General features: G+C 52.6%; 2 protein-coding genes across 6 annotated transcripts in view; one reads left to right on the forward strand and one right to left on the reverse strand.

The window, feature by feature from the left end:
- The first annotated feature begins 355 nt into the window (after positions 1-355).
- On the forward strand, positions 356-16,827 carry ASXL1 (ASXL transcriptional regulator 1). The gene is made up of 12 exons (XM_030503031.1): positions 356-646; positions 5,274-5,356; positions 8,116-8,224; positions 9,338-9,458; positions 9,533-9,630; positions 10,282-10,375; positions 10,666-10,818; positions 11,237-11,400; positions 11,494-11,590; positions 12,073-12,178; positions 12,638-13,253; positions 13,960-16,827. Exons 1-12 carry the CDS (start codon positions 587-589, stop codon positions 16,825-16,827), a joined length of 4,569 nt encoding a protein of 1,522 aa, XP_030358891.1. The 5' UTR covers positions 356-586.
- A 4,386-nt stretch (positions 16,828-21,213) lies between these two features.
- The window catches only part of NOL4L (nucleolar protein 4 like), a 59,710-nt gene continuing 53,699 nt past the window's right edge, over positions 21,214-27,224 (reverse strand). For all 5 annotated transcript variants that reach the window (XM_030503055.1, XM_030503056.1, XM_030503058.1 and 2 more), the window contains one exon: positions 21,214-25,400. In XM_030503055.1, the coding sequence (XP_030358915.1) occupies positions 25,201-25,400 (200 nt within the window). In that variant the 3' untranslated portion in view covers positions 21,214-25,200. The remainder of the gene's footprint in view (positions 25,401-27,224) is intronic.

Raw genomic sequence — 27,224 nt, forward strand, 5'->3', positions numbered from 1 at the left:
CCGGCTGCGGGACACCGCCGGTTCAACCGGAGCCCGCTCCGCCGGGCCCGGGCGGTGCCGCTGCTCCCGCCTCGGCGCTGAGGCGAGGCCGCGGCCCGCCCCAGCATGCCGCGCGGCGGGCGCGGCGCCCGCCGGGAGCTGTAGTCCGCGGGGGAAGGTGGGGCCTTGGAGGGGGCGGCGCCGCGGACTACAGCTCCCAGCAGGCCTTGCGGTTTGTTTTCCTTCAAACGAGGCCCAGGCCCCTCCGCGCGCCTCGCGCGCCCGGCCCCTCCCCTTTCGGTCGCGGCGCGCGGGTCCCGCCGTGTCCCGCCGCGGCCACCGTCGCCGAGCCCCGCCTCCTTCCCCCCCGCTCCCAGCCCTTTGACCCCGGTGTTATGTCGGGCCCGAGCCGCCGCCGCCGCCGCCTCCTCCTCCGGTAGCGCCCGGAGCCGCCCCCGCCTCGCGCCCCGCCCGCCCCGCCCGCGCGCGCGCCCCGCCCCGCTCCCACCCTCCCCCCCCCCCCGCCGCCGCCACCCGCCGCCCTCCCGCCCGCGCGCGCCTAACGGTCCGCGCCCGCCGCGCCGCCGCCCCGCGCGGGAGGAGGAGGATGAAGGAGATGAAGCAGCGGAGGAAGAAGGAGCGCACGTGGGCCGAGGCCGCCCGCCTGGTGAGCGGCGCCCGGGGGCCTGGGGCGGGCCGCGGGGAGGGGGCGCGGGCGCTTCGCAGGGCCCGAGGGGCCTCCCCCGCCCCGGGGCTCCGCTCGAGGGACGGGACGGGACGGGCCGGGGGGGGGGGGGCGGGTCTCCCCGCGGGCCCGGGCTCTGCTCCGGTGACACCCCCGCCCCCACCCCGGTTGTTTTCCTTCCCGAGCCGGGTGGGGAGGGGGAGAGCCACGGGGGGCGGGGAAGGGGGTCCCGAGCCCACCGGCTCCTCCCGCGGTGGGTCCCGGTGTCCGCTGACCCGGGTGCTCCCCGCAGTCCGGCTCGGGCAGGGCCGGGGCCGCTCGCTGTGGGGACGGGTCGTTCCCATCCATTCAGCCGCCGCTAAGGCTCGGTGGGGGGAACCGGCGGCCCGGCCCGGCCTGCGGGCACTGCTGCAAACAGAAGGTCCCGGTTTAATGCCCGCGCTGCGGGCGCTCCCGTGCCCCAGCAGCGCCCTGGCTGCGGGCGGTGGGAGCGGTGCTGAGCCCGGGGCAGCACCGGGCAGCGTCCGGGCGCTCCGGGGTTTGGGAGATGCAGTTCAGGGTCTGTCCTGGTCCCCTTGTCTTTGAGAGTCTGCTTGTTGAAGGCTTCAAGCTCCAGAGCTGGTTCTGCCCCGGCTCCTGTGGGTCTGCTGGGACGGTGCCATTGTTTGACCATTGCAGCACGAGAGGGTTGTTGCCCCCCGTGAAGTGTTTGTGTGTCTTGAACCCCACTTAGGGACTAGGAAATATAACAGGAAAAATAACTGAAGCATCTTTCAGGTAGCGAGTGTGAAGGTTGGTTTGAGGGTGCCCATGGAGGTGTCCAGCCTTGCTGTGTGCTGGTGGTCACCGCTGCCTGTGGCTGGTTGGAAGGAGCTCGCTCCCTTCATTTTCCACCTTGGAGCTGGTCGGTGACATGGACCTGTGCAGGTACAGGAGGAGCAGTACACAGAGTAAGGGGTGACCCAGGTCCCTGTGCTTGGCATGCACAGAGCCCTGCGCTTTCCCCGCCATGTAGCACATGGACATCTGCAGAAACGGGTTTACAGGGCTCGGGGGTGTTTTGTTTCCCTGTTTTTCCTCTGTGTGTGTTTATTTTGGGCTTGCCTGGCCAGGCTGTGCATTGGAGCACATAAACTTCAGAAGGAACAGTGTAGTGAGTCCAGCTGAGACTTGTGTCTGGTGCTGAGGATGATCAGGATGGGTCTTGGTGCTCCTTCTGAGGAAGATTTGTTTGGCTGTCAGAGTGTTTTCTTACCACGTGCCAGGAGGAAACCTAAGCACACAAGCATCTCCTTCCAGCAGCTTGCACAAGCTTTTGTGTGTAAATTGTAATATTCTAGGCCCACATGACTGTGCTTGAAAAACTGCAGAAGGTCAGAGCCGGGCACTGCGGGAAGGGGGTGGCCGAGCACCTCATTGTGTGCTTCTCTTTGAGGTCCTGGTCACCGCGGGTGGCAGGGACGCTCCTGGTAGGTGACCTCAGGGGCAGAGGCAGCGTGAGGTGACCTTGCATAAAGTCACCTTATCCTAAAGTCCTGGGCTCTAACAGGTGAAACGAAGCAGTATTTAGTCTGCTCAAAGCAGGATGTGGGACCGTGGCTAAAGCAGATCCTTGTGCACCTCCTCACCTCCCCGTGATGGGACAGGGATCTCTCCACACAGATCCTCTCACCTGCCTTTTGGCCAGAGCCTCGGGTGCACGAGATGTCTGAGCCTCAGCAGCATCTTAGAGCCATTGAGAACCAGAAATAGAATGGTCTCATGCTGGATTATCCACTTAGAGAGACCTACAGTTGCGTAGCTGCACTTCCAGCTCACAGGACTGATTGTAAATCCACTAAAAATAGACCTTTGTTTAACACTAGTCTTACACATGCTCCCTGTCAAAATGCTTTTAATTTTCCCCTCTGACGTGCACTATTGTTTCATATTCCTCATGATGTTTCGGAGAACTGTGGGCAAAAGTGCTTTTCAGTGTTGGTGCTCCTGCAGAGCTAATGCACGTTCCATGAAATGAGCCTTTAAAGATTCATTTGAACACCCAGAGCCATAGGGACTGTTCCACCAGTGCTGTGAGAGCTGGGTGTCTGGGAAATGAATTGGGAAGTGCTGTCAGCTTCCACAGTTAGCGATGTAGGAGCCCTTGACCAGCAGTGTTATAAATAGCGGAGAGGTGGGGAAAGTCTTTTTTGGGGATAAGGAGTAGCTAATGTTTGAGTTGTAGCTCCTGGTGGGAGGTTGATGTGGCACCAGGAGTGCTGGGTTGGGGAGGGATGGAGGGTCAGTGCTGGAGATAGGACCTTGGTGGCTAAACCTGCAGGATTGAGATGAGCTCTGAGGCAGAAGCTCTTCCCTGTGAGGGTGCTGAGGCGCTGGCACAGGGTGCCCAGAGAAGCTGTGGCTGCCCCATCCCTGGCAGTGTTCAAGGCCAGGTTGGACACAGGGGCTTGGAGCAACCTGCTCTAGTGGAAGGTGTCCCTGCCTGTGGCAGGGGTTGGAGCTGGAGGAGCTTTAAGGTCCCTTCCAACACAAACCGTCCTGTGATTCTGTGATCTTCTCTCCCCCAGTTCTCCCATTAAGCAGTCTGTACACTTAATGTAGCTGTTGATTGGGAATTGTTCCCCTGAGTGTTGATTCTTTTATCTTTATGTAAATGCTGGTTCGTGCTCGGTTTTGGGCTGTATTTTGCTGGCTGTGTCTGTCACGAGAGAGGCTTCAGAAGCTGTGAAGAATTCCCTTGTTTTTCCGAGGAGGCCTGTTCCGTTCTGTGGCTCTTGCACTGGCCTCCAGTGATGTGTTTTCTCCTGTCAGCGTCTGCTCCCTTTGACTGGCAGGGTGACAGTTCACCAGGAAGGCCTGGAAACCTCGTGACCTGGGGGGGCTTTCTGATCACTGGAGGGAAAAGTGTGATGGAACTGTATTGACTGGGAGTTAAAATTGTTTATTCTCACTGACTATGGTTTATCACTTTCTTTGATCTTTAAACTCTTTGTCTTTTCATTGTGTTTTATCTCAGGTTACGTAGCTCTCAAATTTCCGTCCCCATCCAGGTTACACCACTGGTGTTTGTGATCTTCAAGCATCTGAGAAATGCTTGTTGGGTGGATATGATGTAGGACATTCCTTTTATCACAAAATGTAATTGAAGTGCAGAACCGCAGCGGCACGGGTTGGGTTTATCTCTACATGTGGAGGTTGGACATGGTACGGAGATGCAAATGGTGCCCTGCACAACACTTGTTTTCTCGCAAACGTGCTGCTCATGCAGCTCCAGAAAGCAGAGTGCAGGGTTTGTGCCCTGCCACGGGGCTGCAGTGACTCAGTTCTAGATATTGCTGATACAAAGGAGCATTTGGGTTCCTCCACCAGCTCCTCACACAAGTCAAACTGAAAGGCAGCAGCGTGGTGCTCCTCTAAAGCATGGTGACAGATGAAGTCAGGGTGGTGCATCACTGTGGTCATTATGTTAGGGGAATTTAGACCACAGTTACGATCAAAATACCCATTGCTGCTTGTCTTGGAGGCCTCAGGCCACGTCCTGTGCCCGTGTCACAGTCTTCTTGCTCCATCAGAGCCAGAGTTTGAGCTCAGAGTCTTTTGCATTCAGAGAGCAGTGCTGTCTGCTTCAGCGCGAGGCGCAGGAGGCGCGTGGTGAGCAGCTGTAGGGTAATCTGCTCCCAAAGAAACGGCGCGGTTTACATCTACTGCCGCTTATTTTTGTTCATTGTTTCCTGTTTATGTGGGTAATCTTCTTATCCACAGACATGTCCGGTCCTCTCTTTGAATCCTCGAGTTTGTGCTCCAAAATGTCCAGAAGCAAGAAGTTCCCCAGGCTTAAAAAAAAAAGATTAAAAACTGTAATAGCCTCTTTAGTTCCCTACATGTAAGTGGCAATTCTATTCATGTCATATATGAAAGGATGAGTTGTCACTGTATTGCCTTTTTAATATCTGATTTTACTCATTTTCTTTCAAAGGCAAGCACTACAAATCTCTTGGAGTGTCTCTGGCTGTATTTTCCCCACATCCTTTGCTGTTTTTCTTGTCCTTCTCTGAATTCTGTCCTTCTCTCACAAGAATTCGGGCTCTTACCTGTGGTACCTTCCTTGAGATGGAGCAGAGATGAGGTGAATGCAGTAGCCCAAGGAAGGAACGCTGTTGGGTTATATAGTTGCAGTTATACTTTTGTAGGCAGAAAAATAGTGTCTGCTTTACCGCGAGGCAGGAGGGTGTGTTAGGGAGAACATTTCACATCATTAAAGGTCACTGACTCCTGCACAGTGTGGAAGGTTGCATGTGACAGCAGCTCGGTCTAATGTACATGGAAATCAGCGGAAAAGCTTCCGCTGCTGTGGGGTCAAGGCCAAATTCTGCTGCTTTTTCTCTCCTTTGTGTTCGTATTTCAGTTAATTAGGGACCAGATGAAGGTGAGCCCTTTGTGATGTTTACTGTGATCTGACTGGGAGGTAGCCTGAAATCTGTAGTGTGTGCCTTTGCAGATGAGCGGCGGTTTAAGAGGCGTATGGTTGCATCTGAACAGCAGCTTCTGGAGTAGTTCTGTGAATGCAGAAGCACATTCTGTACTGACATGTGGTCTTTTTGTCTTTCAGGTGCTGGAAAATTACTCTGATGCTCCTATGACCCCAAAACAGATTCTACAGGTCATTGAGGCTGAAGGACTAAAGGAAATGAGGTTAGTATTGATGATCTTGTCTAGAACACAGTGTGGAGCATGGGGGAGGCTGCACATGAAGCTTCGCGCAACTCTCCCTTGTCTCCAGCCCACTTCTTCCATTTCTTCCTCTTTCCAGCATAGTCATTTCAGATGACACCATAGACACTTATATACAGGTTGTGGGTTTTTTCTTTGACAATAACTGGAAGCTGTTCTTGGATATTTTTATAATACCCAGAGTCCCTTCATCCATCTATTGTAAAATACATGCCTATTGCAGGTCAGGCTCCTGCGCTGCGTTGTGCTTACTACTTGTATGCTTCTCTCATAAGTAGCTCCTAATAGTTTCTGCCATTGTGACTAGTTTGAGAACAGTTTTCGTCTCCTCTGATGCTTCATTTCTAGAGCAGACATCATGTTTTAGGAGACTCAAACAAGTCATCTTTATACTACTATACTGGTTTCTGCTCAGATTTTTGAGCACTGTAATAGTGCAGCTCACCCTGTTGTGGCTTCTGATGTTGTACGGAGGAGATGCCCATCTCAATGTGGGCTTCATATGGAAAAGAACCTGATATGGAGCCTTGGAAACAAGAGGAGTGGGAGACGTTTCCTTGATCAACTTCCTCTGAGCATCCATCTATTTCTATGACGGTAGTAGAAGAGAAATACAGAGTGTCTTGCAGATTGAAGAAAGTAGGTAACTGTGATAGTCCAAGTGCCTCAGTTAGTGCTGCGTGGCAAAAAAAGACACTTTGGCTAACAGAGACAGAAAAAGCAGTCTTTTGGCTGCTGCCCATTGATTGACTTCTGGGAAATCCAGATGCATGGACTGTTTCCAGTCTTGCTTTCCCCTCACCTTGATGCTGTGCAGTTTTCCACCCTGGTGTCTGCATCTCCTGAGTCTGTACTTTATCCAGCTGCAGAAGGTAAACTAAGTTCTTCTGGGACCTAACAACTCAAAACGTTAGCTTGTTTCTGCTTCTTACTTGTGTCTGAAATCAGGAAACAGCTGGGATTGTTTGAATAGAGAAAACTAGTGATGCCCACAGAGGTGTCATGTAGGAGTTGGTATTGTTTGGAGAGGGATGATGCCAACGTGTGTTGCTGCATCGGTGTGGGAGCTCTTGGAACACCCACCTGCCCCTGGTGGCCCTCGCCCAGGAGATCTTCACTGGTTTGGATATGGATGGTGGTTTCACAGCTCTGAGTAGAATTCAGACAGGCTTTTAATGAGGACCTTCATAGAGCTTTGTTTCAGTTGATAGTCTGCACCTTTCTTGCATCAGTCCTGTTACTTCAGCGGATAGTTGAAGATCTACAAGCATAGGCTGTCCTCTGCTAGAGGTGATAGCAGGTCTCTCCTCACACACACAAATTACCTTAGTGCTCTCCCAGCTCTGACAAGTGGCCTGTCACAGTAACTAAAGACCAGACTTTGGAGCATGTGTCAAGTTGAATCCCACAGAGCTAAATCGCTCCTTTAAAGGTCGGTGTTTTTCCCTTGGGATATCTGCTTTTCCTTCCCCAGTCATTAATTCTCTGCTTTAAGAAAAGACTGTTTTCTTCAGAGCACAATTGTTCACAGGATACAGGCAGTGATCCTGCCTCCCTGGGCCTTGTATAGGAGCCCTTCCTGAAACTCCATTTCCTGAAGGAAATAGCTTGGTGGCTCGAGATGTTTCTCCCTTTGAATCAACACCGAGGCAGCATTCCCTGGTTTGGGGTCGCACTGGTCTGTTGTGAGGGGGCTGTGTTCCTTATGGGGGGCACTGATGATCCTGTGTGGCTGATGCTTGAGCCAGGACACTTGGGCCAAGCACGACTGCTGAGTCCTGGCTCTGAGGAGAATATTAACTCTTTGTTTTTTCCTCATTTTTGGAGAAAAGTCCTTCTATTGCCATTCGAAGGAAGCGTGTTCTGGCTGGTTACAACGTGCTTGGAACGTCTGTTAAACACAGAAGGGAAAACACTGTCTAACAGGACAGAAGGCTGGAAATTTTTGTCATAGTACCTCCAAGTGATAGAGGGTAATTTTGTCTGTCGCCAAAGCTTGCGAAGAAATGTCCAAAAAACCAAACACACTCAGGGTGGGAACAGAAATTGTTGTAAGGGTTCGATTTGAGAATGATTTTCTTTGAAATACGTTGTCTCGGTCCAGTTTTCAGTTTCACTTTTAATAGCAACAGAATCGACACTGCCCTGATGTCTCTGCCAGGTAACTCTCTGCCTGTCTGTGTGTGATGTATTGGAAAACATGAGATTACAGAAGTTCCATCAGTGTGAGCGTAGGATGGTTGCTTTAACCAGGGCGTTACGTAGGACGTGACAAATTAGGGCATCAGACCCTTTAGAGCTAACTGCTAGTGCAGTTCTGTCTGTGGCTTGTCAGGGAGGACATTCCAGAAACACGGCTGGGTACAGTCCATGTGGGTTTGGGCTGAATAAATCTGGAGTTTCTGTAAAGTCAGTTGAAGTCTGAAAGTTTCAAGCAGAGGAAGGGAGGAAACAGGTCATAAATGTTAGAAATGTCTAAAAATGGCTGAGAGTGACTCGAAACTGGCATTGTGCTTCCTGTTTGATTGCTTCACTGTGCTGTTGGAGGCTGATGGTCACAAAGGAAGACATAATGCTGTTCTGACTGGAGTGCCTATCCCCTGAAGTTAATCAACATCATCTCTGTTCCCCTTAAAGATGCCCATTTAAACAGATCCTTCAGGCTGTTTTCTTGCGAAGGCCATTTCTTGAAACTGAGCTGTTTTCTTTCCGCATCCCAGTGGCACCTCTCCCCTGGCCTGCCTCAACGCCATGCTCCATTCCAACTCCCGGGGAGGTGATGGGCTCTTCTACAAGCTGCCTGGACGCATCAGCCTTTTCACCCTCAAGGTAAGTGCTCTTTACCCTGCAGAGTTCCTGCTCTTAACTGGGAGCCGAGGTGTGAGTTGTGCTTGTTACGTAGAGCCGAGTGTCAAACTGTCACTGAGCTTCATATGAGCTGAATGTGCTGCATGTGAGTTCGCCATGTGAGAGTGGATATCCATGAAATAATGGAATTCATTATTTCATTAGAGCTTGTACCTTTCAGCTGTATTTATATGATAAATCCATTTTTAAAACAGCTGTTTCTTGAATTGCATAAGCAAGGTAAATCCTCTTGTTCCAGGATTTGGTGCCCAGCTCAGATGGGTGCTTATCGGAACAGCCCATGCGCTCTTTTTCTACCAGCCGTGAGGGAACACAGCCAGCCAGTAACTTAAATTGGTCTGAGAGTTTGTAGCTACGAGTAAAATCTTGATAGGGAAATGTATATTCATTCTTCTGGCAGGTTGTTTTGTGTTCAGCTGCATTCTGTGTGTATTTAGCATCAGCATTTTCCTCAGATCTTGAGGTCTCTCTGGAACATTTAATTTATTGTCCCAGTCATCTTAAATGTTGAAAATGTTTCTGGTCTTTCTTTGCATTGTTTTGTACTGTTGGATCCCCTGATAAATATCAGCTTGACAAATAACAGGTATCTCAGCTATTTCATTGGCATCTTTTTTTCCTGCTGTCAGAAAATGCTGTTGAATTGCCATATTTTGCTGAAAATAGATGGCATTGAAATGCCTTTGTCTATACAGGTAGTAAATATCTCTCTTAAGCTTACTGTCTTAGTATTGGCTACTCTAATGCTCCCTGTGTTTCGTAGTAAGAATGAGATACTTCTCCCTAATAGAAACTTGCAGAAAATTGTGATGAATTGTTAACCCTGTGTATTTTGGATATGTTTGGGTTATTTGTCTAGGAGGTGTCTATGAAGTGTGCTAGTAGTTCAGATGACTTCTGTTCCACCATGAGCCCAAATATACTTTAAAATATCTTTCTGCATCAAGGATTAAAATAGGGAGGATGAAAACAGTTAAGCTGAAGAACTATATCCACTAAACGTTTGTCCCCATTGGTGTAAGTCCCCGTGGCTGGCAGGGAGTGAAGCCATCCCTGTTCTGTTTGCCCCTTTAGAAGGATGCCTTGCAGTGGTCCCGGAATCTGTCTGTGCCAGAAGGGGAGGAGCTGGAGGATACAGCAGACGCAGAAAGTTGTGAGTCCAATGAAGCAAGCACTGTGAGTGGTGACAATGATGGTAAGTGTCTAAGGATGTTAATCTTAAACCATGGCATCTACTTCTGTGTCTGACTGAGGGCCTGTCTCTTTCAGTGTCTCTTGATGAAACCTCCTCTAATGCCTCGTGTTCCACTGAGTCTCAGAGCAAGGGACCCGCTACAACCAGGGAGAGCCACCGAACCACATCCCAGGTAAGAGAAAGCAGGACTGATGGGAAGCACAGGGAGCTTTCACTGCCACCTGGTAGCTGGGTTAATGTTACAGGAACTGGTTGGGCACAAGGGCCTCAGAGTCATGGGGAAGAGTCCTTATCCTTAGGTGAGGAGTTTGCAGTAGGGGGAAGATCATTAGTCATTGCAGCCAAACTAGCTTCTTCTACCCATGCTGAAGAGTCCACTAGCATGTAGTTAGTGATGGGACAAGGGGGAATGGCTTTAACCTGCCAGAGGGGAGATTGAGATGAGCTCTGAGGCAGAAGCTCTTCCCTGTGAGGGTGCTGAGGCGCTGGCACAGGGTGCCCAGAGAAGCTGTGGCTGCCCCATCCCTGGCAGTGTTCAAGGCCAGGTTGGACACAGGGGCTTGGAGCAACCTGCTCTAGTGGAAGGTGTCCCTGCCCGTGGCAGGGGTTGGAGCTGGATGAGCTTTAAGGTCCCTTCCAACACAAACTAGTCTGGGATTCTATGATACTATGGAAGGTAATTTTGAATTCTCTGCTATTCATAAATACACCTGAAGATTTACGTAGGAGCTAGGGAGATCTTTAACTAAGGAACATTCTGTGTAGAAGATGATTTTACCCCTCTATAACATCTTTGTTCCTTTGGTTTCTTTCTGGGCTGCAGACAACCAAGCAAAAGAAAAAGACTGGTGTAATGCTGCCACGTGTTGTCTTAACACCACTGAAAGTAAACGGGGCACACATGGAGTCTGCCTCCGGTGAGCATTGCTTTTGGGGGGTGGTTTTCTCATGACTGCCCAGCAAGCTTTCAGTCAGTACTCCCTGCTTATCTGTAAGCTTGCCTTAGGGTTTCCTTAATGCTTCATGAGAATGCATGTGACTGTAGAGAGCTGTGGATATGTTTAATTCCATCAAAGTACTTGGTAACTGGGCAGTACCCTGTAATAGTGGGCCTGATATTAGCAGATTAATCTTGTGTGTTAAACCACTCTCCAAGTTGGGCTTCTGCTGTTCCTTGCATGTCTTTATGAGATTGTTTTGCTTGTAGGCTTCACGGGAAGGCACGCTGACGGGGAGAGCAGCAGCACATCCAGCAGCAGCAGCAGCTCTCTGGCCCTGTGCAAAGCCACCTTGCGCAGTAGAACCGAAATAAACAGGGACCCTCCACAGCTTCTGAGGGGGATCCGGAAGCCCACGGCTGGTAGGTGCTTCTGATGGAAGTTACAAGAACCATTGGCCATAAAAACAGGTGATGCTGAAGATGTCTGAGAAAAGAACATGACAGTTCTCTTCCTTCAGAAAGCATATGATGACTTTAAGGCTCTCGGCTCTTCCTCCGTGAACATGAGTGAGATAATTGTTTAAAGTTTGTCTGGTCTGAAGAGCAGCATTGAGAATTCTACTTGAATATGACAGAAATGTGGCTTCATATCAAAATTCCACATGCATGTGTATTAATTAGTGTGATTGAGAGTCTGTCTTCACACTTGAATACCACGGTCTTTTCTCACATATCTTGCTCCTTTTGCTCTCGTAGATTGACATGAATTTCTTGCCCATAACGCTGAAATACTTTTGTACAACAATGTTTATTTTATTTACCTGTCTTTAAACTCCAGGGCAAATGAAACGCAACAGGGGAGAGGATATTGACTTTGAAACACCTGGGTCCATTCTTGTCAACACAAACCTGCGAGCTCTGATAAACTCCAGAACCTTCAATGCGCTCCCGTCACACTTCCAGCAGCAGCTTCTCTACCTCCTTCCAGAAGTTGACAGACAGGTACGAGGGTGCAGCACATGGGGGTCTCCCAGCCACTGCTTTGCCCCGTGGCTGCGGAATGGCTGGAGCAAGTGTGTTCTGTGTGTCCCTTAGGTTGGGGCTGACGGGCTGATGCGGCTCAGCGGCAGCGCGCTCAATAACGAGTTCTTCACCCACGCGGCGCAGAGCTGGAGGGAGCGCCTGGCTGACGGTGAGCGGCTCTGCCTCCAGCGGGTGGAGGACAGGGCTCCTCTAGTGGGATGTATTGGGGTTTCTTTCACAGTTAATGACCAGGAGTTTAGTCCAGCCTCGCAGTGTATCTGGCCATATTGCCCCCAAATTTTCCTCTTTTTTTTTTTTTACTTTAAAATCAAAGATGTGTTTTCCTTTGCTGCTGTGGGACCTTCAGAATGACGTGGTGGAGCTGTAAAGTAGTGCCAGGCTTCTCTCTTCTTCAGATGCTGGCCTGTGTCTGGTAAAACACGATATTTTTCAGACTTGCTTGAGGCCGTATGGCCGTTGCCCTTAAGGAGTTGCAGGCAGCATGTGGACCCATGGCAGGGTGGAGAGCAGGGTGACTACAGAGAATTTGTCCTTTGGATACATAGCTACTGTCCTGTGAAAATGCAGAAGGTTGCATTTGCAGAATTGGTTTTGCTTGGAACTCAATTTCAGCCTCTTGCTTCCTTGTAGGTGAATTCACCCATGAAATGCAAGTTCGAATTCGGCAGGAAATGGAAAAGGAGAAGAGAGTGGAGCAATGGAAGGAGAAGTTCTTTGAGGACTACTATGGACAAAAGTGAGAAACTGCCTCATCTGTCCTGTTTTATCTGTGTTCATACAGGTGGCAGAGTGTGTTTCTGCTTTGCTGAGAAGGTGCAGCATAAAGTCCTTGACAGATGCAGGTTTTGTGGGGTGATTCATTCAGGCTGTTGCTCCAGGGAAATCCTTAGGAATTGGCTGGGGCACAGCAGGAGGTTGTAGCCCATCTATTTTGTTTCCAAGACAAGTTAATTTTACTTGTTTTCCCTTACAAATCTTTACATTTTCTTATTTTTCTCATTCCCTGTGATAGTAATGTGGGGTAGTGAATGTACGGGTTATCTCATTGCACGCTGACTTAGTGAGGTTTTGATGAGTCTCTGCTTTGTAATCTGTATAGATATGAGTGGTATACACTACAGCTCCTAGTAAAGGACGGAATGCTTAAATTGGGATGAGCTTTAGGTTTTAACTAGGTTTTATGTTTGCCTCACAGGTTGGGCTTGACGCAGGAAGAATCCCAGGAGCAGAGTTTGGTGCAGGAAGATGCTGAGAACAGGACAGGGCTGTCAGCTAAAGGGGAAGCGCGGCTGCCGCGCGGGCCTTCGACGCGGCAGAGGGACGGGCACTTCAGGAAGCGCTCCCGGGCTGACCTGCGGTGCCGGGCCAGGAGGAGCCTCTACAAACTGCGGGAGCCGGAGCAAGTGGAGGCTTCCAAAGAGACTGCTGCTGTGGGACAGGAACCCGCAGTCCAGAAAGAGACAAAGCCTGAGACAGACCTGAAGAAAGATGATGAGACGAGCCCTTCGCCTGCAGCGCTGAAGCCAGAGAGCTCAGAACTGCCCCTCTCTCCAGAGACTTCCAAATTACACAGTAAATCGGAAGATCCATCGTTGGCAGCTGCAAACAGAATTCCCAGCTTGCCCCAGGAGAACTCTGCTCGGGAGCCCAAGGACCAGAAGAGGAAATGCTTTGAGGAGGCTGCCTCCGCGTCCTTCCCCGAAAAGAAGCCCCGGCTTGAAGATCGTCAGTCCTTTCGTAACACAATTGAAAGTGTTCACCCAGAAAAGCCACAGCCTACTAAAGAGGAGCCAAAGGTCCCACCCATCCGGGTAGGAAGGAGGGTTATAGCTGCTCGCTGTCTCAGGGCTGTCACACTCAGTAGCATCAAAACATTATTAAAATGTCAAGTGTTGTCATCTTGGGAGGAGAAGTGGAAGGGTTTCATTGGTAGAGCTGCCTAAGTACCCCTGATTGCCACAGTCTGCTATCTTATTTAGACAGGCAAAGAATGGAAAATCATTCCAAGGTCTTTGCACAAGAGCACAGCATAACCTTGACTCTGTTAGTTTGCATTTCTGTGGATACAGAAATTGCTTTTCTTGAAGCTAGCTGACTTGCTGCAAGAGAGACCTTCAGATGTGTTCTTTATCCTGCGTAGTTTCTCAGTTCCTTTCCTTTGGAGCAGAATCTTCATGTTCCCTCAGACTTTTCCCTGTTTTGACTGGAAGTGTCCATCTCCTTAGCCTCAGGGTCATCCTGTTGTAGAGGGGACCATTCTGATTCCTGAAGAATCACTTACTTGTCTGCGGGCTCTGGTAAAACAATGTTAATACTGAGCTTCACATATGACATGGCAGAGCACGCATGCAGAGGGGACTGTGCTGCTTCTCTCCCAAAATCAGGTTTTAAGCTGGAATTCTAAACTTCTGTTGAATTCTTGCGATAAGAATTATGATGAATAGACGCTAATAACGTGCATTTCACTGTCTGAAAATGGTCAAGTGTTAGAACTAACTGCTTTTCCCTTTCTTTCAGATTCAACTTTCACGTATTAAACCACCCTGGGTGGTTAAAGGTCAGCCCACTTACCAGATATGCCCCCGGATCATCCCCAGCACGGAGCCCCCCAGCCGGGGCAGGGCCGGGGCCCGGACACTCGCAGACATTAAAGCCCGGGCCCTGCATGCCCGAGCCCAGCGCGAAGCCGCCGCTGCCATCGGAGGTGGAGGGGGCCCCGGCGGGGGGAGAGGCCCCGATGAAGGAGGAGGAGGAGGAGGAGAACCCAGCGGCCGCGCCGGGCACAGGAGGTCAAAGAGAACTCATGGAAAGCGTTCGGCAGATCTACAGCGAACACAACTACTGTCGTCTCTCCATCTGAACGGGGAGGAGGCTGACCCCGGCGTGGCTGCCCGTCCCCTCCTCTCTTCAAGACAAGGCTCCTCAAAGAGCGAGGGCAGCGGTGCTCGGGAGTGCGCTGCAGGCACTCGCTCAGGGGCAGCTCAGCCTGGGGATGGCTCACCCCAGGGGCGGTTCTGTGATGCTTTGACTGGGTCATCCTTAGACCATGCAACCTCGGAGAGGCAGGAGGAGAGCCCTGAGCAGCCCCTCTGTGACCCACGGACCGAAACCCCATCTTGTGTTGCATCACAGGAGAGGCAAGGTGCAAAGCTGAAACGCGTGGCTCCTCCAGTGAACGGTCTGGCGTGTTCTCGGGTGCAGGGAGCTGTGATCAGTCCTACAGGAGACGGGGCTGTGTCAGGACTCGGAGGTGTTGCTGCCCCTGCCCTGCAGCTGGGTTATCATTCTGACGTAAAGGAAAATTCCTCCAGTTGTCCTGCTCATCTGCCAGCATCGTCCTCGGGCGGCAGCGAGCGCCACGAGCCAGGACTGGTCTCTAGATTTAGATTTAATGGCTCTGAAACGTTTGTGGAAAAATGTGTCACTGATAGAGAGAGCTCCAAACCAGGGACTGCTGGAGTGGAGGAGGCCAGCCCTGCACTGGGTGACTTGGCACATCTGCAGGCAGAGGAAGGCAGCGATGGCAAACTGAGTAACGGAGAGCAAAATACAGAGCCTGTGGTGAGACCCTCTTTACACGGTGACTTTGTTTCTCAGAACAGGATAGACACCTCTGAAGAAAGTGTGCAGCTGAGGGAGAGGAGCCCAGCAACAGAACCAGAAGACGCACATCAGCCACTGAGAGAGACCCAAGAGTTCAAGACACGCGGAGATGAGGAAGTGCAGAGCACACACAGTGAGACGACAGACACTGCTTCCGATTTCGAAGGTGACGTAGCTGATGAGAGCGTGGAGATGGATGGATGTTTCAGAGGTGCCAGCTGTAGGGAGGTGGCTGGGAAAGACGACTCCTGCCCCAGCAGCACTGAGATATGTGGTGGGGTTAGATCAAAATCAGAGGCAGACAACCTGGCCTGTGTTGTGGACCTCCCTGCAGTCGCAGTGATGGGCACTGCACCTCCATCCCAGAGACAGGGACCACACTCACCACTGTCCCAGAAAGCAGGTTCTGCTCGGCCTGTGTCCTCTGTTGAAACCAACAACCCTTTGGTGATGCAGCTGCTTAAGGGGAACCTTCCTTTGGAGGAAGTTCTCCCCGTATCTCACGCCAACATGAAGCTGGAAGTTGCGCAGCCACCGCTGGACAAGCCCTCAGAAAGCCTCTCCCTGCAAATGGAGAGAGGTGGCAGTTGCTATTTTGGAACAGAATCTTCTCCAGATGTAGGAATAAAGACGAGTGCCCTGAGCAGGAGCGATGACTTCCACTCAGTGAGATCTTCCACAGATCCCCAGGAGAACAAGTGCGGATCAGGGGCAGCACTGCCTGGAGCAGAGGATGCGGAGGATCAGTCTATTCCAGAGAAACATTCCAAAGTTGGCTCGACTCTGAGGGGCCAAGACCAACTGGCAGCTGTGGGAGGTGCCTCTCAGAAGCCTGAAGATCCGGGCCCTCGGGAAAGAACCTTTTCTTCCTGTAGCTTTGAGGAGCAAAAGGAGTTGCCCAAGGTCCATCGGGTGCCACAGCACAACCCGTTAGCAAGCGTCACCACAAATACAGGTCCGGAGGAGTTGAACACCTCCAATGAGCCTCGGTTTTTGTCTCCAACTGTAACTTCTCTTGGTCCAAATCAGACAGGAGGTGCCTCGGTCAACAAAAACTATGCTGGAGTTCAAGGCAAAAAACTCTTTGGTTCTGGTTTCGCTTGCAGCGCCAGTGTTAGACTGCACCACCCCAGGGCTTTGGATCAAGCTTCGGCCATAGGAACCTTGTCCCCCAGCAAACAGACTCCTCTGGACAAGAGCTGTGCCCCAGGAGAGGGAATGCCGGCTGCGAGGGAGGAGTGGGCCTCGAAGCAGCACCCCAGCACCCTGGGAGGAAGGAGAAATGAGAACGTGGTGAGCGGCAGCCCAGGCAAGGGGAACGCGGAGAACCAGAAGGAGCTGACTGAGCACTTGCAGAGTGTCCCGCTGGGAATGGACTTGCCGTTCTTTAAGTTTTCAAGGGAAGCAGGAAAAGGCCACAGTCACCCTTTGGAGCCCTCTTCCATCCCCTCACAGCTCAATATCAAACAAGCATTTTATGGGAAGCTTTCTAAGCTGCAGCTTAATTCCACCAGCTTTAATTATTCATCCAACGCTCCAGCTTTTCCGCGCAGCCTGGCTGGCAGCGTGATGCAGCTGAGCCACAAAGCGAACTTTGCTGCGAGCCGGAACTCGGCCCTGTCGGTGCAGATGTTTGCTGACAGCAGCAGCGTTGACGAGATCTCCTTCAAGTGCTCCTGCAGCCTTAAAGCCATGATCATGTGCAAGGGCTGCGGGGCCTTCTGTCACGACGACTGTATAGGACCCTCTAAGCTGTGTGTATTGTGCCTTGTGGTGAGATAATAAATTATGGCCATGGGACAGATTGTATATTCAGTGTGTGTATTTTGATAACGACTGATGCTAAAGCCTGTACACAAAGTACTCTTCTGTTTATAGTAGAAATGCTACTACACTTTGTTGTGGTGAGGAACGTTGACTTGCCTTCCCACGAAGATCTCCAGTGCAAAACCCTTTGGCTCACGGTTACACTCCAGTCTCGGGCTGTGTCCCATTGGATCCATCCTCTTGCTTCCTGCTGTATGAAGGTACCGACTGTGCCCTGCTGCCCGTGCTGAGGCAAACACCCGAGGGAGAGGCAGTTTGTGGCAACCCGTGGACCCTGCGTTGAGGAACTCGTTGCATCCGAAGGAACTGGAACAGGCTGTTTCTGTTTCGGGGCTGCGTTAGGTGAGGCCCTGCAGTCTCCTGCTGTCCCCTTCTGCCATCTCCGTTCTCAGTGTGCTGGGAAGCACTGCTGGGCCCTTGGTGGAAGCGGAGCTGCTCTGCAGGGACGGTCCTCGGCGGTCTTTGGATGCTCCAGCAGAACATGGTGCCCAGTAAAGGATGCTGCAGGCGGCTGCGCAGTAACCGAGCGCTGCACGGAGCCCATGGATGCAAGAAGAGGGGAAAACGAAGTAAAAGCATCAGGTAGCAACCGAACGCCTCTGGTGTGCGGGGCTGAGCCCGTGTCCTGGTGCCGTGACTGCCCTGAACTGGGGTGAAGCCGTGGAGGTTCCCAGCAGCTCATTCCCGTGGTCTCTGCGTTGCAGCCCTGCAGCGAGGCCCTGGACGTGTGAGCCCCTGCAGGTGCCCCCATGATCCGTGTGAGCTCCATCAGCATGGGAAGCAGGGGGCTTTCCTTTCTTTTTTTTTTTATATTTTCATTCTTGGATGTATAAAGTGAATTATTTGGCTCCTGTAAGTACCCTCTATGCATCTGTTTGATCATGTATTTATATGTTGTACACAGTACTGGCCAACTCTGTAAATGGATGTAATGTACATAGAACATAAAGGGTTCTTTTTTTTTTTTTCCTTGGATTTCCAGGCTCTCGGCAGTATTGCATTAAAGTGGTGTTAGTTATTAACCTGCCTCTGGAGTCGGAGCCGCTGTGTTCTGTCCCCCCTCAACACAGGAAGGTGTCTCCGGGCTCCGATGGCTCTCCCTGCGCCGGGTGTCCAGGCTGGGCCGTGCGGGCAGACGTGCCCGGTGCCTCCTCCAACCTGGCGCTGGTTGTTGCTGTGACTGATCTCCTGGAGCTTGGCTGTAGCTGCACGAAGGGGAGCGCCTCGTGCACCCACTGAGAGCAAACCCGGGACTCCTCCTCTTTGGAGCACTTACCTATTAAGAGAGAATTGCCTCAGTGCAGGGAGGAGTCTCCTGTTCCATTCAAGCAGTGTTGTAGAAGAATTGTAGGGGGTTTCTTTTTATTTTTCCTTCTAGTCCCTTTTCTAGCTCTGTCCTACCTCCCTTGACCATGCACTTGGGTTTTAACAGTGCAAGTCCCTGTTTGAGATGCGAGCCGGAGGGATGCAACAAGTTTAGTCTCCAAAATGGTTTTATCAGCCTCATATTGTGGGATGGGGAGAGACCAAGGCCGGGGGATGGCCGGGAGCACGGAGGTGCTGAGGGCTTACCAAAGACGGGAGCGGAGCCGGGGCTGGCTCGGCCGTGTCCCGGTGGCAGTGGTCTGGGTTGCAGAGCCCTCGGGGTCTGCTCATGTATGTCCCTTGTGGTATTGGAAAAATAAACACTCTGTAAAACCTCCTGTTGTGGTTTCAATCCTCTTCTTCTGAAGCCATCCCCTGCGCTCCCCGAGGCAGTAACTGCTTTTCCTCTCCTCTTTCTTAGCAGGGAGGTTGCAGAGCCCGGCTCAGGTGGGGGGGAGCTGCCTCGGCTTCATTGCATGGATTTTATGCACTCGCAGGTGACGAGGACGCAGCAGACACCGAGTGGCTCTTGGGAACCGGTGACCCCGAAGGCTCCAGAAGCTGCAGCGGGGCCGTGGGACGCTGCAGGAGCGAAGGCTGCGGCTGCAGGAGCCCCCGCGGTGCCGGGGTGGTGGTGACGGGTGGGGAGGTGCCTGTGGGCAGCAGCACCGAGCCCAACCCAGTGTCACCCGGCAGCTTGTGCTGCTGCTGTCACAGCTTTTATGCTACCATTGCACCCAGTTGTTGGATAAATGGGTCTGAAAAGGGTTTTGAAGGAGGGTAACAACATGACACCAATTACACTGTTGAAAGTACCCATAAACGCACTGTATCGATACATCCCTTCTCTCTTTCTTTTTTCCAGGTAGTAAGAGCAGCATGCATTACTACGTTAGACACCTGGGTTCTGGTCTCATCATGCGGATCTTGAGCAGGGCAGAGGTGACCTGGCGGATTGGGCAGAGGGGCTGTGCGAGTGCTTGGATCCATTTGATAACCCAATCTCTGACTTCCCTGCGCTCCGAGGGGCCGCAGCGGGGCAGAGCAGCAGCGATGGTGCCGGTTCTCCTTGTCCTCCCGGTCACTAATGCTGGTGGTGGTGCAGAAGTGCAGCAGCTTGATTTACAATTCATGGTAAGGGGGCAAAGCCAAGAACTGCTGCATCTGAGTGCACAGGAAGCTCTGGCCCAAGCGTGGGTTTATGGTTTTATGGCATTGCTCCCACCGGGAGTCAGGATTTATGTGTGTGTGAACGTCAGTCCCGGCTGCAGCCCCTGACTCTGGCAGGGTCTCTGCAAACAGGGCTGGAAACACCCAGATAATCAAAATACACCTAAAATAAGGAATGCAAAAACTAAGTAGAGTTATTACTTAGGGAAGATGTAAACCTAATAACCAATACATCTCTGTTTTACTGGTGTGCTGGAGGGTGAGGTCAGGATCAGTTCTCTCTAGAACGGAGGACGCTGGAGCTTTCAGGAGCGAACCCTGCTCACGTCAGAATTTCCCACAGAGAAATACACATTTATTTTCTCCATTACGTGTCTCTGATAAACAGCAGCTCTTCTCTCTCTCAGAGGTTCTGCTCTTTGGAGCCAGCTCTGTGGCAGAGCTGCCTGTGGATGGAAGGGACTGTCCAGACACCTGTGACACGGAGCTGTGGCAGCAACACCAGGTAATTCTGAAGGTGCTGAAGTTGTTTTGCACACTGGTGTGACCACACACCACCAATCCCCACGGCTGCCACCTGAAATGTGGGAGCAAAGCTCATCCGGAGGCTTGGCTGTTCCTGATCCCGGCTGCATCACGGACACACAGGAGATGCTGCACCCGCACGTGCTGCAGAGCTCTCACGTTGGCTCTGTGTGCGCTTGTACATTAATGAACTACTACCAGAGACCTGGAGGGGGGCTTTGGACAAGGGCCTGTAGGGACAGGACAAGGGGAATGGCTTTAACCTGCCAGAGGGGAGATTGAGATGAGCTCTGAGGCAGAAGCTCTTCCCTGTGAGGGTGCTGAGGTGCTGGCACAGGGTGCCCAGAGAAGCTGTGGCTGCCCCATCCCTGGCAGTGTTCAAGGCCAGGTTGGACACAGGGGCTTGGAGCAACCTGCTCCAGTGGAAGGTGTCCCTGCCCGTGGCAGGGGCTGGAACTGGATGAGCTTTAAGGTCCCTTCACCCCAAACCACTCTGGGATTCTGTGATACTGTGGAAGAAGTGGGGCAGCCACTGATACAAATCGGGAGGTTTTATCTACACAGCGCTTTGAGATAAACATTTTACGGATGCAAAGGTTTATTATACTTAGTGAATAAAGCTGATAATGAAAAATCAGGTTTTTCCATGAGAGGGAGAAACTTTCCACAGACTTCAATGAAAACTCCTTTTTTTTTCCTCACAAAAACCAGACACGTCACAAATTTGTCAAAATATAAGTTAAGCATCAAATCTGTGCCCGGCCCCACTGGTGAGCGCTAACGCTGCTCTCTGGTACCCGCAGTGGCTGTTCCGGGATGGGATGCGCAGCTCATGCCAAAAGTACCGACACATCAAGTTGGCTTTTGCCTTTTAACACCTAAATTTAGGCCCCGCTTTGGTGGCCGGTGGCACCGACCCCTCGCACTGCGGGGCCAGGGCTGGGGAGCGCCCAGTGCCGGCAGCACCCGCGGGCTTGACAGTGGAGGAGAAAGCCCTTCTTGTTATACAGTGTTTATTAAGTAGATTCAGTCTTATATATGATATACAGATTCAAAAGAAAAAAAAAAAACAAAAAAAAAGGAGATAAAAACCCAAAAAGGATTCCACATACTTATGAAATCAGTGCATTTAGCAAGTAATACCATGGAGATAACAGCTTGATTAACAGCTCATTGGTCTTTGTTAAGTGAGGGGAACAGGGAGTTGGCCTGTGCTAATCATTCCACGAACAGAACAGAATTAAGTTGCATCACATATATAATAGACACACATTCTAAGAATTAAAATATTAAGCCACATTTACTGGAAAAATCCACAGTATAGAACACAAATAACTCTTATCAAGCTCGTTGAGGAGGAAGTGCTCATCTGCTTAAGAGCCACATTAAGTTGCATAGGTGCCTATCTGCAAAAATATCATTTCAAAAGGAATCAATTGATTAAGCAATAAAGTGTCACCTTAAAAGCCGGATTAAGTGCCATATGCTTTCTACCCGAGCCTCGGGAAAGCGCCGGCTTTCCAAAGAGCCGCTTCCTTTCGGAGCCTCCCGCGGGACGCGCTCCCCGCCTCGCAACCCGAGGTCAGCTTGGCCGATCTCATGGTTCGGAAAAGGCTGATCCCAATCCTGGGGGTGGGTTTTATCCCTCCCGCTTCCCCGCAAGTCCTCCCTGGCGTGGTGTGACCCCTGCTCTGAGCTCGGCAGCTCTCGGATGGGGACGGGGAGCAGCGGGACCGTCTGCTCCGCATCAGCTCCACCTGAACCGATCCTAAACTGACCATGGGGGACAACAGAATCCCTTGTGCAAACCCCACCGCTGCTGCCGGGGGGTTCAGGTTTGGGGGGGGTCTTCCTCGGGGCGGGTGCGTGTTGGGGGTGAGTGAGGCTGTGGCTGGGTTAAGCAGACGAACTGGGTGAGGTGCATCTTCCTCTTCAACAGCAGGTCTTGCAGAACACACAGGGGCCGGGAGTTCTGTACATGTAAACAGTACACTTTCACTGAGTCCAAAATAGGAGCAAAAATACAAAGGTTCACATTGGTCTTAGGTAGATACAGGCGAAGAACTGAGCCGTACAGCTCCGAAACAACCAAACAGAAGTTCCTAAAGCACCACTAAATTATATAAAAATCAGACCATGGACGGATTGTTGGTTTCTGGTGGGTTCTATGCTACCTTGTAAAAAGTCTTACAAAAAATTACAAATCAAAAGTCTATTAACCCTCTGAGTTCAAAGCAGCATTTGTTTGTCATGAACTGGTACTAGAGCCGACGGCCGCTCACGGGGGTCGGGGAGGTACAAGTTACGTCTGCTCACAGCCCCATGGAGAAACCCGTCGTGGGACGCGCGCACCCAGGGCAGGATGGTCGAGGTTCAAATTAAATACAATAACGTTAAATTAAAATCTATGTTCTCAACCAGTGATAAGCTTCTAACCAAAAGCCCAGAACATCCAGACCATTTGCTAACCCAGCATTCTCCTTCCACCTCTCAGATCTGCAGAGCCGGTGTATTCTGCTCCTGCTCATTCCTTCGCGTTGGGAACCCGGACAAGAGATTCCTGACCCCGTCCTGCCTGGTGGGAGCGCAGGAATGTGGCTGTGAAACAGTCCTGGAGCACAGACGAGCCACAACCGAGCATGGACCAGCTGAAGAGCACCGAGATGTCTGTGGAGCTCGTGCCAAAGAGACTCGAAAGCTGCGGCTCACCCAAAGGAAACGAAAGAAGAAAGAAGAAAGGAAAAGATCCCTGACAGGAATTCACAGTCAATCCCATTCGAGTCGTAAGTCGTCACAGACGTGGCTGTCACCGGGGCTGGGGGAATCTGAGCCTGTACCATTCAGCTGCAAGTTCTGAACATCAGTTGGCAGGACAGGGCTGTTGGGTACCTTCCTATGCAACCACGAGCCTCATCTGTCTTCTACAGCAGTTTAACAAAGTGTAAGAGCTACTAAACTTCACTACATGCTAAGACAAGTTCAAAGGTGATCTGGAAACGACAGCTAAAACTTGTATAAATAAAACTTCAACCAGACTGTAGCTGATGGAGGCCTGTCCGAGCGCCCCTGGGTCACCTTCTGCAGTAAACGGGATGGCAAAGTTATGGCTAAAGGTTCTCGATGGCCTCTGCCGAGGGAGGCACCGGCTGGGGTGGGATAGGGCAGAGGGAGAATTCCGGGACAGCGATTGTCTCTGCCTCTCCTTCCTTAACGTTAAGACTTTCACAAGTGGCTGCGGGTCCAGGTTTGTGTCAAAGGTTTGTTACTTCATGGTATTCACACAAAAATAAATATTTACATCGATTCCGAGGGTGGGAGGATGCAGTGGCCACACCGAGCAGGGAAGTGCTGGGGGGGAATGAGCCTGAGCCCGGGCTCAGGGCGCTGGGGACTGGCTCAGGTCTCACCAGGCCCCCCCCTCACCCCTGCACAGACACCCCGAGGGCCAGGGGGGTCGGTCCCTTTTCTCCAAATGCTACGGCAAGTTTAAGGTTTGGGGAGAACAGTCAATGCAGCGACGGGAGATCCCTCCTGCTGCCCGGCAGCAAGCGCGGCCTCAGCCCGGTGCCGGCTCCTGCTGTGCTGAGGCTAAACCAGGGCAGAGGTTTTGCTTCTCTTCCAGTGTGTGGGGACTACAATCGGGTATAAAGGCTACGGAGTGAACGGGCCGGGTCCAGCCGCTGTCGCCTGTAACAGCTCGAGCCTGTGCCAGCGGCATCAGCCCCCGGAGCAGGAGAGAGGGGCCCAAAAAAGACCAAAGCTGGCTCCAAAGAGGGTAAGTATCGACCTTTTAAGACGGGGTTTACACTTATCGAATGTCTACCTCGGGGTGAGGACTCCTGTCCGGGCTGGGAGCGGGCGCTGCTGCTCTCCATGGCTCCACCGCACGTTGCATTGCTTGAGCTCGGCTCAGCACCCCCGGCCTGAGCGAAGTCCCTGGGTTTAGCAGCACTGGTAGTAGGTATTGCACTGAGCAAAACGAAGTGCATTATTATGGGGGGAGTAGGGGAGGGTGGTAACGGGGCAGAATGGTCATCGGACTATGGGTTTTCCACACTTTGGGAATTGTGGGCTTGTCTCAGGACTGTGAGCAGGGAGGGGGGAGGGTCCTGGGCCCCAGAGAGGACTCTGTCAGTGCTGCTGCCGAGCGCTGCCTGTCTCCATCTTCTGCCCCGCGCTCGCTCCCCAGGCAGAGCCCCGGCATCAGCTTTATTACACCCGTGCAGTTCCTAAAGGGTTCATGCTCCCGGTGCCGCCCCAGGGCTGGGTTCACGTGGGGCCGGGGGGGACGAGCTGCCGCCCAGCAGCAGGACCCCGGCCGCTTCCAGCCTCCTCGGCGCGATCCACGCGGCTGCGACACTCACCGTCCCCCAGGACCAGCGCCGCCAGCCCTGGAAGAAGCCCACAATGGAGGGTGAGGTAGAGTACGGATGGTGCCCGCAAGACAGTGTTTCTCAGGTTCTTTCCTTCCTTCCTTCTCTTATCTGCAATGACTTAAGCGAGTGCGAGACGTCCTTCCCGCCGGAGGCTGCGGAGCTTTGCCGAGTCTCTGCGGGACATTTAGACCCCGCCGCTGCTACGGGGCCGCTCGGAGCCGAGCGCAAAGCAGGACGTTGCTCCGTGGGTCCGCTGCCACCTCCGCGCACTGGAGGCCGAGCAGCCTCGAAGTCTAGGGCCGGATGGCAACCGTGCTCCCTGCGAGACAAGGGCTCCCCAGAGAAACAGGCAGAGCTGCCTGGAAATTAGTAGTGTAGTGATATGGAATGTGTTATTTCACAGGAATAAATTCCTTCTGATCAGACAGACAAAAAAACTGGCAATCTGTACAAACTCAAAAGAATCCATTTTCAGAAAAATAAATTACTAAGGGGAGAGGAGGGTCCATTTCTCAATAAATATGCGATTCAGCTCACCTAAGACTTGGAAATTATCTGGGGACGGGAATCTAACATTTGGGTCCACAAAGGTTATTCTAAATACATCTGCAGCCCCAAACCTCCCCAGGCTCCCTTCTGCCCTGGCAGTCCCACATCCTTCCAAGCCGCGGGTTTGGCTGTTGGTACGGTTCAAAAATGTGTCCTTGTGCCTCAAGTCCCAGGTGCTTGGAGTGTAAAAGAAAACAGGTCTTTTGGATTCCACCTTCTAAAACTACATGTACCCGCCGCCTCACGGGAGGACGATGGTGGTCCTGAGCAGGACACGCCGGGAGCCTCTTGCTAGCAGGTAGGAATTGTCTTCTCGAGAGAGGAGCGCCGCAGCCACAGGGAGTCAGTTCTGCTGCAAAATGAGGTTTTCCAGTTCGTCTGCAGAGCGGAGCAGGAACGCCGCGGACTCTCGGTAGCCGGCGATGAGCTGCCGCACGGCGCTGATCTCCGTGGGGCTGAGCTGCGCAGCCTGCATTCCCCTGCTGGTGCTGTTGGACGGGGCCGTGCTCGAGGCCCCACCTTTCATGCTGAGATCCGTCGGACCTGCCGAGGGAAAGTGAGAGGGAAGCTCAGGCAGAGCAGCTTTGCCCGTGTCCGTCCTGCCACGAGGAGATCCCCATCGGAAGCTCCTGCTCCTGGACCTCTCCCTGCAAAGTGTTGGACTAAGTAAGAGAAGCCAAACAGGGTTTAAGAACCACAGATCAAAGAACCCCAGACTGGTTTGTGTTGGAAGGGACCTTAAAGCTCATCCAGCTCCAACCCCTGCCCCGGGCAGGGACACCTTCCACTAGAGCAGGTTGCTCCAAGCCCCTGTGTCCAACCTGGCCTTGAGCACTGCCAGGGATGGGGCAGCCACAGCTTCTCTGGGCAGCCTCACAGGGAAGAAACCAACTAGAAATGAAGAGAGGAAAGCTGTGCACTGGAGAGGTGATACCAGCTGGGGAGAGGAGACAGGCGAGGCTGCAGCCCGGGGGGTAAAGAGAAAGAGAAGACCCTGCACTAACCCCTGTGTGAGCTGGAGTGCTGTGCGCTGATGGTGATGCTGGAGAGAGGCTCCAGGAGGGCTGAGCTCCTGCTGGGTGGCCTGACACAGCCGTGGGACACCAGGGACACCGAGCAGGGACCGGGCTGCAGCGGTTTGCAAACCACCAGCACAGGAGAGTTCAGCAGCCCCCCGAGAATGGGGGGTCCCGCTGGTCATGGTGGCAGGGAGGGGAGCCCATCGCCTGGGGCAGGAGGGAAAGCATCCAAGGAACACTACGCTGGAGCAGAAATGCTGTGGGAGGAGCAGCACCAGCAGAGGACTTCCACACCAGGGTAATCAGCCTGCCAAGGGAGGAGGAGGAGGAGGAGGAGGCTCTCAACTGAAAGCAATTTCACTGGACAGAAAAGGCAGCAGTAAACGGAGCCATTTCCCGGCTCACCGAGGGGGAAGGAGCTCTAGTGGGGACGTGGTTTGAGCAAGAATCGCCTTAGGTGGGGGATGGAGGGAGAAGACACTTCTGGGCAGCAAACCCTGCAGGCTTCCTGCTCACAGAGGGAGAAGGGCAGCTCCTCGCAGTGCTCCCTGCTGTGGCAGCACACTCTTCCCTCTGGAGGGCTGGGCAGGAGCTTGGGCAAAGGGGAAGTAATAATTGGGAAGCAGGGGTTCAAAAATGCATTAGAAAGAAGCCACGTGCTGCTGTGCTGAGCAGGGCCTGGCTGCTCCCTGGGGCTGCTCTGGGGCGGTCGGTGTCTCACAGGGCCAGGGGTTCTGGTGCTGTCCGGGGCAGGACCCATGGCCACGGCTCCCAGGATTAGGTCTCAGCAGCTGGAGGCTGGGGCGGGCTCTTTATTCAGGGTTAAGAAGCATTAGGAAGGGATGATAAGAGTTAATCCCAGAGAGGCATCTCTCAGGGCTCCGGAAATCACATCCTTCCAAATCCTCACTCCTGTTGGGGTGGGCAGGGGCAGGGCAGCAGCACAGCGTGCACCAGGGCAAGCAAAGGCAGCCCGGAGATTGCCAAAGGACTGGCCAAAGATTGGTGTGGGCTCTGTTCACTTGCCCCTAACCCAGCCGACCCCTGAGCTTTGCCTGCGCCCTGCTCCTGCCTTCCTGCCCTACAGCATCGGTCCTGTTTTCCCAGCCAGCCCCTCACCACCCTCCTGAGCTGCAGCAGGAGCCCGAGCTGCACCAGCCCTGTCCTGGTCTCGCAGAGCCACCAAAGCAGGCTGGGGAAGGACGGGCTCATACCAGCCACGAGATGAGGGCAGCGATAGGCGCCCGCTCCTGTTAATCATTAATAGCTGCTGCAGATTCTCCTTTTTTTTAAGTGACACTCCTTCCCTCCCAGCGCCACCTCCACCGTCCCTCCGAGTTCAGCTCAG

This window comes from Strigops habroptila, chromosome 13 (assembly GCF_004027225.2).
Source record: "Strigops habroptila isolate Jane chromosome 13, bStrHab1.2.pri, whole genome shotgun sequence".
NCBI classification, from domain to species: Eukaryota; Metazoa; Chordata; class Aves; order Psittaciformes; family Psittacidae; genus Strigops; species Strigops habroptila.

What these genes read in the sequence shown, in the direction of transcription:
- ASXL1 (XM_030503031.1), top strand. Translation starts at nt 587, where the DNA reads ATGAAGGAGATGAAGCAGCGGAGGAAGAAGGAGCGCACGTGGGCCGAG. An exon ending in GAAGGACTAAAGGAAATGAG is followed by an intron (nt 5,357 to 8,115) that starts GTTAGTATTGAT and finishes TCCGCATCCCAG; the next exon opens with TGGCACCTCTCCCCTGGCCT. An exon ending in TCAGCCTTTTCACCCTCAAG is followed by an intron (nt 8,225 to 9,337) that starts GTAAGTGCTCTT and finishes TTGCCCCTTTAG; the next exon opens with AAGGATGCCTTGCAGTGGTC.